The following is an 11,902-nucleotide window of genomic DNA, read 5'->3' as shown; positions in this document are numbered from 1 at the left end:
GATGGGAGTTTTTGCCATGGTTTGCTCTGCTTATGGCACGGCAGCTTTGGGTCTCCCAAGAATTCTGCCTTTCTTATCTTAAAAAAGTATACGATATTACATTAATAGTTATTTTGCCATAATACTGTAACAAAAAAATGGTCATTTTAGATAAGGACACTGGTCTGGCTCCTGGAGAGCGGTGAATCGCTCGCCGATGTCACTGATGGATAAATCCCAGGCATGGTAGTCGAGCGCAGATAAGAACAGAGGATAGATAGAACATGGCTCTCTCCAGAGGTTTGAGATGCTGTCAAAGGGTTTTCTCCTGGATACCTGTGCTTATAATAACCTCCGTGGTGTTGTGGTCATACTACGCTTACGTCTTTGAGCTATGTCTTTGTAAGTATGAGGAACTGTGTTCGTTTGTTGTGATTTTGACCGTTTAACTGTAGACATCGCAGACTGCCGCACAGCAGTGTTGACTAAAATAACGTTAAAGACAGCAGGAGCTAGCAAACTAGGCGGAAGTGGTTAAGGATGTGTGCTTTTATTTGGTTAACGTAACATTCAACTTTTATAAAAGAAAAGTGACTCCTCATTTATTGTCTCGTTGCCACTCAGAGGTCAGTGTTAACTCTGTAGAAGAAGACTGGCTATTGTTGTGCCTCTTAACGTTAGCTACAACCTGTCAATCTGGCTAGTCGTGTTAGCCGATAAATGTTGTTCCTTTTTTTTGAAACTGTTAGTTACACTGCTGCTAGTCTATGGCATCCGGCTTGTGTTTTTATGATGCCATATTCTTGTTTTTACAGTTACACTGACCAACCCTTTGGAAAAAGGTGAGTTACCCATTCATTTTACTGATACAAGCAGTGTAGCGCTGCTGAACAGTGCATTCAGTTTATTATATGATTGTTTTGTAAATTATTGTGACTGCTGTTTTGTGCTTGCAGTGGCTTATCTACTGGTGTTTCATGTTTGCTTTGTGATGTTCTCCTGGACCTACTGGAAGTCCATATTTACCCCCCCTGCATCGCCATGCAAAAAGGTATCCTGAATGACTGGCTGAACATAATGTTATTGATGTATTGTACCATATAATAAGTCTGTAATATAAAACAAATCTGGTGTTCATTGTTTGTTGCTCTAGTTTCAGCTGTCGTACTCAGACAAGCAAAGATACGAGATGGAGGAGAGGCCAGATGCTCAGAAACAAATCCTGGTTGAGATTGCAAAGAAACTGCCCCTCTTTACTCGAGCTCAGTCTGGAGGTCAGTTGTCCTGTCGAGTCATTTTGATATGATTACATATGGTTTTAGTCACTTACTTGCCATATCTCAAAACCACAGGGGTAACAAGGCAGGTACATTAGCCCCAGTTTGTCATCTTGCTCATAGTCTTTGTGTGTTGACAGCAAGTAGGCTAGGGCAATTAGCTCTTGGTGTGCTCCTCAGCATCCCCATCCAGAGTAATCAGCCAATGTATCTCTTTCATTAGTGCTGATTGCTAAGACTAAGTTCTAGGCTGCAGGAAGTAAGTGAAGGGTAAGCTCAGCTCGAATGTCGTTGGTTCAACTAGCCATCCTCTTGTCTCTAGCTATCAGGTTCTGCGACCGCTGCCAGGTACTGAAGCCTGACCGCTGTCACCACTGCTCGGTTTGTGAAACGTAAGTCACTCTTTCTTCCTCAATCCATTCATCTAGAGAGATTGCCCTAGGCAAGGAGATATTTGTTGGCCAGGGACTGTTGTGATAATTAGAAGGTGTTGCTTTGTTGGCACACAATCTACCAGAAAGAATATCCTAATGATCAATCAGAGCAAAGCTTTAGGAATTAGCAGACTGCTGTCAGGATACATGAAAAAAAGGTTGTATTAACTGTAAGACAAATTGAAATGAGTTTTATGATGTAGAAAGGGTATTGAGGTATTTACTGCTTCCTGTATGCATATCTGCCTTACTGTCAAAATTACGTGTAGAAACAAAAATATGTTGTTTTTCTTTTAAAGATGTGTCTTGAAGATGGACCATCACTGTCCCTGGTAAGTAGTAACTTTATTTCCCTGTTTGGAAGAATTTATGCTTTAATTTAGTTCTGACACCAGGATTTCTCTTTCTTTTAGGGTGAACAACTGTGTGGGCTTTTCCAACTACAAGTTTTTCCTGCTCTTCCTCTCCTACTCCATGCTGTACTGTGTATTCATTGCAGCAACAGTCTTTCAGTATTTCCTCAAATTCTGGGTGGTGAGTGTTATGCGTCTAAATGATCAGTCATGCTCTCATAATGGGGTCATATGACATTGTCAGCACAATTGCACATTGTCAGCACTATTGTAATTCCACAAGAACAGCGAACTAAACCCTCTGTCATGAGTTATACCTTTTTTTAAAGCCCACCATTTTCCTCAAGTTTCAAGTTCTCCTGTTTCTCTCTCCCAGGGGGACTTGCCAAATGGGCCCGCAAAGTTCCATGTCCTCTTCCTCATGTTTGTGGCGCTCATGTTCTTCGTCAGTCTCATGTTCCTCTTTGGCTACCACTGTTGGTTGGTGGCCAAGAACCGATCCACTTTAGGTGAGGGTTTACATATTTATTGTTAGTTCTGCTCATTAAGCTGCTCTCTCACCACCTAAATGACTTGTGGATTATTTGCTGTGTTTTGAATTTAGGTCTTGATATCTTTCTATCTTGTCAAGCAGATGTGGAGAATTGAAGCATGAAGACATATTCTGACCCACAGTTGTTTTCCCTTTTCCAGAGGCCTTCTCAGCTCCAGTTTTTGTCAGTGGACCAGACAGAAATGGCTTCAATGTCGGTGTACGCAGAAACCTGCAGCAGGTATTTGGAGAGGATCGGAGACTGTGGTTCATCCCTGTCTTCACAAGGTGAGTAGGATGCATAATTAGCTGATTCTCCTCCTCTTGCTCATTTTGCATCTGTAATGCACCTGTACTGTACAATTAAAATACTTAACCAGAGAACAGTAATACCATACAACATAAATGCCCATAATAATTATATTTATATCATTTATATAATACAAATACAGGGGATATGGACAGTTGATAGGGCGGACAATATAAGCTAATGAACAAAATGTAGAATGAGGGATTGGATCAGTGGATGGGACTCGGTACTGTAATGGTGATGGTTCCTTAACTACCTTCCATCTTCTTTTGTGCAACGTACATGTCAGCCAAGGGAATGGCCACTACTTCCCCTTGAAGAATCGGAGTTCTGAATCCCAGAACCCCTTATTAGCTAATGAGGACACGTGGGAGGAGTCAGATGACTGCTCTGAAGAAGGAAGCCTGGGTGAGTCACTTTAATTCTGTCATATTCATATTTATACTTCCATCTGTTCTCTGCAGTACAGAGAATACTTTTCAATATATTACAACTGAATCAGTAACTTTTTGCATTGAGTTTAAATACATTTTTTATTCCAGTTATAAAATTAGATGGTTGATTTGCAGTGTCAACCAGGACAGGTGTCACCCGATAAACCAGTCTGACGTGTATGTCTTGTGTACATGTACAGTACATTGAACACCTAATCCACAAAGAATATGGATTTAAACTTTTGATAAACTTCTATGGGTTTGATTGGTACAACCAAAAAACTGAATTTGAATATGTGCTCTGAATTTGTTGTTTTTTGCCTCTCATCAATTTCATGTGAAATTGTGGCTTTGAAAGAGTTTGTAATTTAGTACAATACGACAGTATTTTTGAAGCTGCTTTCAATTCAATCAAAACTAAATATCAGTTATTATTATTACTGAATTTCAAACAATTAAGTAAAGGTGCAAATTTTAACGAGTCCCCCGAGCTGCCTAATGTGCCACTATAATCACCATAATCTTAAAAGCATATCCAGTTCTGCTAATGAGGTTATTAAGCTACAGTAAATAATGCATTATAAAGCCAAGATAGTTATCAGTGCACTTGTCTTCACATAAAACGTGGGAAGCTTTATTATTATTATCACCACTGCAAACCCACTGATGTTTCTGCCACATTCATAAAGTTCAACCTCACATCACAGATGTTGTTGGCACAGCTCACAGACGTACAAAATGACGCGTATAGCTGTTCTTCCAGATATGACCATATCATGCAGTTAATTACTGTGTTTATTTTGGACAATTTTCACTTCTCAAATTAGTTTTGCACTTCTACTTGTGGTAAGGCTGTAAAATTAAGTGGCAAATGATCCCTTCACTCTTACTTTCCTCGCAAGCCTGTCGAGGATTTTCTTCCCAAACAAAAGCTTCCAGGTCCCACTGTCTTTCAGTTAAACATAAAAATTAAAAGCCTCAGTAGCACATTGAAATATATTATATTCAAATAGAATTTCTTTTTATTTGTACGTTTTATTTGTACTCACTTGATTTCTCAAATTCCAAAAAAAGATGTGGCCTGAAAATGCATCAACAACTGCAGTTGATTTGGATTCATCTTTAGACCCCACATTTTCCATAACTCAGTTTTCTATTGTCATGATACTGGGCACACACCTAAAAACAAAAAATATCTTCTGTACCACCATAAGCAGTTAGGAGGACACAAAAAAGGCTCAGAGATGTGATTGCCATAGTGAAACAATCAAACTTGTGTGTTCAAATTCAGTAATTTGCTGGAACCAATCTCCCCCTGCACAATAGTTTGCAGTGTTTGGATTCCAACCATAATATTCTGCTACCACCTGGTGGTCATATACAACATAATGTTAACTAATGTGTGAGCTGAATCAGTTACAACAAACACTCTGTACAACAAGTGTAATGCATGAAATGTCTTTGTTTTTTTCATTTCAGTGGAGGACCAAGACCCCTCTGTTACCATAGAGATGGAGGAATAGTAATTAAATGTAAAAGACAATTTACACTGGTACAGAGGATGTAGATTAATATCGCTCACACTGTGTACCACGAGGCAAATGCATTCCAAATCATGAGGATGTCCAGACACTCAGAAGGGGGCCAAACGTGTGGATTAACAGCTGTATTTGGATCGTCATTGCCACTTTTACCCGGGTGTTTTACATTATGGTGTATAGAGGAACTCGATGGACAACCGGTGGCATCACCTCTCCTCTCATGGACAACAGTATCAGTTTGATTCGGGAAAAAAAAACCTGTCAAATATTACCTTGCATACAAAAAGACAACTGCTGTTTACCATGGGTCCTATATTTCCCTCTGGTTGTTCATCTCGAGGCACTGGCCTCTGTGGGATTATAAATTGCTGTTAATCTGGAAGCTTCTGTCTGGCACTGTACAATTTTATAAGCCTGTGTTTCAGCGTTGGGTCGTGAGTTTACAGTGTTGCACCTTTAGAGCTTGGTCTGTGCAGGGTGGTGGTATCTAAATTGACCTCATACTCATAATGCTTCAGAGGTCTCTTGTAGTGATTCAGTTGTCTGGCCTCTACCAGTTTGGGTGTTGCAGCATATTAACATAAGATTTGACTTTATTTTTTTTTTTTTCAATGAACATAAGCATATTTAGAATACCTGACTTAACCTGCGCCTTATTAACATATTTATTCTTGTGTTTTGGGAGTCCATTTCTCCTAAGAATGTATCCAGCACCCAAGAAAAACCTCTCATATTAAGCTTTAATAGAGAATATCAGCATTAGTATAGAGTTAAAATGCCATTATCAACATCTGATCACACTGGTGACAGTAATAAAAACACAACTAGCATACATTTGTAGCTTTGGTTCACAGCCACAGCTCACTATGATTGAAAATGAATGCTGAAATCTCAACCAGAGTTTTATGGCAAACTTAATATAATGTTGATCATTTTTCAGTGGAGTCATATCCTAAATATACTGTATAATATGACTTTAAGGATGCAGTGATCAGTTAGATTATTTAAGTCTGGGATGAGCATTTGAGACATACTGTGATAAGAAAAATATCACAATCTTGTTTTCTACCATATCGGCCATCCCTGCACGATAACACTTCTCTTCTGTGTGGATGCAAAGTCAAAGGAAAGTCAAGTAACGTTAGCTTTTGGCACAAAATCATTCATAGGAGAGGACGTACTGTAGGTTCTTTGTCTGTTTCCATTTTTGATCTTTTTAAACATGCAGATGACTGTACATATATAGAATGACTGATCCTCATCCACTGGTTGGCAGAGGTCAGCGCTCTTCTGCAATATGATGTCCTAAATTTTTTCTACCTGTGTTTATGTATTTTGAAATTTTTAATACCGGTGAAACAGATTCTCCTCATCGAGACTGTTTTGATTTATGGACTTGTGTGTGTTTAGCCAGTGTACTTAGTTGAGAACGATTTCTGTAATTGAGTACACCCACTTATTTAGTATGAGTAAAAAAAAAAGTTGGGCCTTTATCAAACCTTGATGCTGTATGATCTTGACACTTTAACTTGCTTCATCAGATCTGTTTTTCTACTCTGTTGGCTAAGCCAAATCATATGCTGCTCATGTCTGAGAAATAATAACATAACATACATTTATTGATTTAAAGCTGTTTTTATCTGAGGTATGATTCAGTGTTTGAAAGCATGTATAAAACATTAGGAAAGATATGGATGTTGAGTGTTCCATGTAGTCTTGTGTCTATTTATTGTTATAATAATAATCAGCTTTTTTCCTGTGTATTGAGTTTACTGATTCATAACTGCTGCAGGCGGTGTCTGTATATTTTGCTCCATCAAGTGACACTTATAATAAACTATTGAAGCAATGTGCTTTTATCAGATAGTAAGATATTTATAACATGAAAAAATGACAAATTATACCCAGTTTGTAGACCGGAGTTCAATATTGCTAGAGCACATACAGTATGGTCCCTTTTGAATTGTCGTTTGGAGTACGTGATTGTGGCGCTTCCCCTTTTTCAACACCACTGAACCACCAAAAGTACTGATACCGTTTCATTTGCTGTTCTGTCTGTTAACAAATATAAATTCTTTATTTCCCATCAAGTTGTTGTAACATGCAAAATAAAATGATCCAAGTTGAACTCTTTATATTGCTCAGTTTTCTTTCTCAAGCTTGGGTATACACAGCAAAACACATGATGATGATAATAAATACAGTCGCTCAGATTAATCATTTTGTATCAGTTTAGGAACTTTGGAGATAAAGTAGCAGTATTTGGCACAACAAGGAGAACATGATACATTTAAATAAACAAGACAAAATATACTCAAAGCATTTTGCAGATCATGTTCCTCAGGTTGTCCTCGGTTTAGTCAGTGCCAAAGTACCTCTGTCCGAAATGTGTCGGAGCCACCGGATGAACCTCAGTGGTCAAGATGGTAATATCTGGGAACTCCTGGATTATAGATTTGGCTCCTAAGAAAAAAGTAAAAAAAAGGTATTACACTTTAAATGAAGTGTTTGAGGAAGCATTTCTGCTTCTGTTAGGAATGAGTAGAAATAGTGGTTGAAAGTGATGCAAAAGCAACTAGAGAAAATGTTGTTCAGCCAAAATCAAACTTATTTTCTATGGTCAATACATTTCTAAAATGCTGGAAAGACATGTCTCAAAGAACCAAGCCAACTCCTAAAGCCAACTTTTAGTACATAAGTACGGAGTTAAAAAATCTAGAAAACAAAGACTGTTCCAAAACAATCGTCTTGAGGGTGGTGTGACAGGAGAGTCTGTGGAATTATTAAAATAAAAGGGCTTCATCCTCTTCGGAGCATTAAAATGTTTATGGTAACATGCCCTTCAGATTTCAATATTTCTTGTGTTAAAGCAGAACTTTTGGTTCAATAACGGCACTAGAAGAAAACTCAAGCCGTTAAAAAAACATTAGAAATCCCTCTCTGGGAAACCATGAATATCCACATTAAATGTCATAGCAGTTTGACTAGTAGACAACTACTATTACAAGTCCACAAATTACCCCATACATTTCCAATATTATGTTGAGTTTTTTCCAGGACAACCCTATTTCTGGTCCAATATAAAAATAATTTGCTGCTTTGTTCACTCATTTAAAGCCGTTGTTGGCTGAACTGATGAGGAAGACTGACAGTCAGCAGTGTCACGGAGCAGCACTGTGGTTACCAGCAGTATATTGCACGGAGACAATGATACAGCAGGGATAGGAGTGGAGAGGAGATTGAAGACTAAGTGTTGTGATCTGGTGGGTAAACAAAAGTAAATTGGTGAAGAGCTGCAGTTGCAGTGAACTGGCCGTGGTTGTATACCATGAGGCGTGGAGAAGAGGCTGAGGAGGATAATATGTCTGGGCTGGACTCCGTGCTCTATCAGCACCCTCACCGCCTCAATCACAGTGTTCCCTGTACCTGCAGACACAGAACATTTAAGTTTTGACGTTTGCCTCACATTCCAATGTTTGCAATGTCACTTTATTTACAGAAACAAAAACAATGTGTTCATTTAAAACGTGCTCACTCACCTTCACAACGTATCAGGTTCATAATGCAATTATAATTATTAAAAGCATTATAAATTGATTGATTTATCACAGTATGTTAGCATTTTGAAAAAGGCACTGAGCTGTGTGCTGATTGATCCGCCCATGAGTCTGGGCACTTGGCAGGCTTTAATTTCTGACCCTGTTAGCATGCATCAGTGTAACCATATGTTCAATCATTCTGACATAATAAAACATACCTTCAACCTGGCTTGGTCACCATCATATTTTTTTTAAAAACTGAAAGCAGAAAAATGCTGCTTGGTGACATTGGGAAACCATGACTATTAAGATACTATTTTTGTTGGCCCTCATTATGCTATTCAGCAGCTTGGTGGCCATCTCCCAGGCAGTGTATAATTTCCCCCATGAGAGCTATAATTATCAGAACAGTGTGAATGGGCCGGTATGATGTGGAAATGCAGACTTGCTGGTGAAGGTCAACTCAAGGGAGATTTCTCAGAATGAATAAATACATGAAACTGTTTTTACATTTGCACAAAAATAGATGTCTCTTGACATTTACATGCTACTGAAGATGGTAAATTGGAGTCATCAGTAAGATAAACTGTGCTCAGCCCTCTGTTACTTACTAAGGATGGGGTACATGAGCAGCACTTTTCTTCTGTACACATCTGGAGGGAACTTGGCGTAGTAGACCTTGGCTTTCTGTGTCTCCTCGTCACTCTGGATGAGAATCTTGCCAATCCGGATGGAGCGGCAGCAGTCCCGGAGACCCTGCTCCATGGCCTCCCCTGTATGGAGACACACAGGTCACAACTGGGATCGAAATGTTGTCCATTTAAATACATTTGTTGTTTGGAGCCAGTGTGCAAGCGTTGGATAACAACAGCTTGAAGGCATTCTCTTTACACGCCATATATTAGGGATAGGAATCAGAGAGCGCCTTTGATTGGTTTTTGACAACAAAAAAAAAGTAATTGAATTCTGTCTGTCTCGGAACACAAAGTGAAGTGTGTGTGAAGGTCTGTACAGCCCACCACTCTACAAACATGCAGAATACAATGGACAACTGGATAAGTGCGTAGAAAATAAAGTTAAATGCACCTTTAAAACATTAATAAAATATAAAGTCTTGGCGCCTATGTACACAGTGCTGTCAATCAAAATATCACACTAAACAAAAAACAATGCTGTCAACTTCCTCTCCACATTTACCTTACCTTACCTTTACCTTACTTTACATTACTGACTGCATCCCCACACACGTAGGTGCAACACACAGCAATCATGGCGGGTTTAACTTACCACTCCTCATTATGCTGACTCCACAGTTGCCTCTTTCAAACTTGACACCGTCATACTTGTACCCTGAGGGGAACAAAAATGAAGTAGGAACATTCACAAATGTAGCTGCTCACATACATGTTGGAGGTGAAACACAAGATGGGAGCCCTGCACTTATTTTTGCATTTATGTTATTATAATTGGTCAGCTCTATACAGTTCTATCCAAGAGGGATCGTATGTTATATCTTATGATATGTTAAACCTGGTCGTTGACTGTTATTAACAGAAAGAGATCCTCACCTGTTGGTGTAGTCACAGTGCACTCTGAGTAGGGGAGCTGATTCAAACCCTCTTCAACTACTAGTCTGATCTGTTGTTGGAGAAAGAAAAGCTCACAGCATGTAGCTTACACACACACACACACACACACACACACACACACACACACACACACACACACACACACACATATATACAGTATGTAGTATTAAGTCATGATCTTACCAGTCGATCAGCACAAAACACAAAGTCTCCTCTGCTGGTTGTCCTGAAAATATGAATATAAACATCTGATTAGATAGTTGAGAATGTACCTTTCACTAGGGACGCACCAAACCCACTTTTTCTCTCCTGTTATGACACATAAATATATTATATAGGTATTATATAGATATATTTGCGATACTGGGCACTGATCCTATACCAGTGATCTCCTTCAATTTAAAATTTACCTCACCGTGTAGAACTGATTGGGATCCTTCCTCTGTGTGTACGGTGAGGTAAAATGAGGCTTTAACTACACAGAACTTCATACGCTAATATTCTTTTGATTCTTGTGCAAAATTTGAATTACAACGTTGTAGAGGGTTTATTGAATAGTGTAGTTAAAATGATTTATTATGACAGTAACTAAACAGTATTCAACCCCTTAACATCCAGTTTCCTATTATTTATCCTTTAAGTAGCTTTAAGGTTGGAAAGTTATTTTATTCAACACTGTCTTGAGAGTACAGCATATACTGTATATCCTTTAGCAGCTTCTTCCAGGTCTTTATCATAGCTACATTATGTTCACACTGAGTGAACTATTATTCAAACTGCATCATTCCATCAAATGTAAATATTCTAGATGTCTTTGATACTTCCACTGGATACTGAAATAAAGATCTGTGGGTTTGAAGGATGTTTGGCTGCACAGCATGAACTTGCATTGACTGTCCCGCTGGCAAGATAGTGGGAAGAGGTTAAATCGGATCAGTCACATACCCTGTATGATCAATACCAAAGATTCATAAGGTCAGCATCAGCGCTGATACCCATCAGATATCAGATTGGTGCATCACTACTTTAAACAACACAGCAGACATATAGATTATTCAAATATATATAGTATTTTTGACACAGTTATATGAGACTAGACTACAGGATTTTAGTTATGATACCGCTTGAATGTTGCCTTTTCCTAGAATTAAAGTCTGCCTATTCTAGTTGAGTGAAATGAACAATTTATGAAAGCTTCAACATTTGTCTACCACACACTCACAGTTTAGATGTAATACTCCAGGCTCCTAATGTTTTGTCTTGAAATTGTTCTACATTTTTTTTATTTCTAACACAACCACCAGATTGGCAGAGGTCTGTATGCCAAGATAGAAGAGTGGGGACTCACTTGTCTCTGATTATGGTCTGTAATTCACGGATCTGGTCGTTCAGAGGAAGCAGTTTAAGCTGAGGTCCCAGGTTATCTTGGTTGACATGCTGTATGGTGGCATCAGTTGGTTCAGAGTTGGGCAGCACTGCAGGCACACTGTTGCTGTTGCTAGCAAAACGTACTTGCTTCATTGGGTGCTCCTGGCCACTGTTCACACTGTTCAGTTGCTGATTGTGGCATGGCATCCTGAGCACGAAGAGTTTTCCCTTAAAACTGTGCTAAAGCCAGATAGCGTTTCTTGACCGAGCGACCCACTTACAGACGGTTTACCCGCTGTCTGACAAAGAAGACAACGTGTTCTTCCTTTAGCTTCGACTGTTGTTTTGAAGTGTAATTCTCCGGTTCACGCAGCTACCGCATAGCAACTGCGCATCAGGACCACATCGACAAACCTTTAGACACTCAATCACGTCGTGTTAAAATCAAACTAGCGGCTGATATTCCCTTAAAAATGTAGTGTCAAGTAAAGCTGCTTGCTTGCTAGCTTTGACACTGACAGCGTTGACGAAGACCGGATATGACGT

General features: G+C 39.1%; 2 protein-coding genes across 2 annotated transcripts; one reads left to right on the top strand and one right to left on the bottom strand.

Moving 5' to 3' along the window:
- Nucleotides 1–263: 263 nt before the first annotated feature.
- Nucleotides 264–4,842, top strand: zdhhc15b (zinc finger DHHC-type palmitoyltransferase 15b). Its single transcript, XM_070913167.1, has 11 exons — nt 264–381; nt 795–821; nt 936–1,030; nt 1,133–1,253; nt 1,579–1,648; nt 1,990–2,022; nt 2,104–2,224; nt 2,420–2,552; nt 2,737–2,863; nt 3,175–3,293; nt 4,799–4,842. The coding sequence occupies exons 1-11, from the start codon at nt 264–266 to the stop codon at nt 4,840–4,842; spliced, it is 1,008 nt and encodes a 335-aa protein (XP_070769268.1).
- A 1,656-nt stretch (nt 4,843–6,498) lies between these two features.
- On the bottom strand, nt 6,499–11,863 carry uprt (uracil phosphoribosyltransferase (FUR1) homolog (S. cerevisiae)). The gene is made up of 7 exons (XM_070913159.1): nt 11,337–11,863; nt 10,172–10,214; nt 9,968–10,037; nt 9,687–9,749; nt 9,011–9,172; nt 8,188–8,286; nt 6,499–7,323 (listed from the first exon to the last, which is right to left on the bottom strand). The coding sequence occupies exons 1-7, from the start codon at nt 11,561–11,563 to the stop codon at nt 7,217–7,219; spliced, it is 771 nt and encodes a 256-aa protein (XP_070769260.1). The 5' UTR covers nt 11,564–11,863; the 3' UTR covers nt 6,499–7,216.
- Nucleotides 11,864–11,902: the final 39 nt, after the last annotated feature.

Source organism: Enoplosus armatus, chromosome 10, assembly GCF_043641665.1.
Source record: "Enoplosus armatus isolate fEnoArm2 chromosome 10, fEnoArm2.hap1, whole genome shotgun sequence".
NCBI classification, from domain to species: Eukaryota; Metazoa; Chordata; class Actinopteri; order Centrarchiformes; family Enoplosidae; genus Enoplosus; species Enoplosus armatus.
The sequence above is the reverse complement of the archived record's forward strand: the minus strand, read 5'-3'. Positions and strand labels throughout refer to the sequence as shown.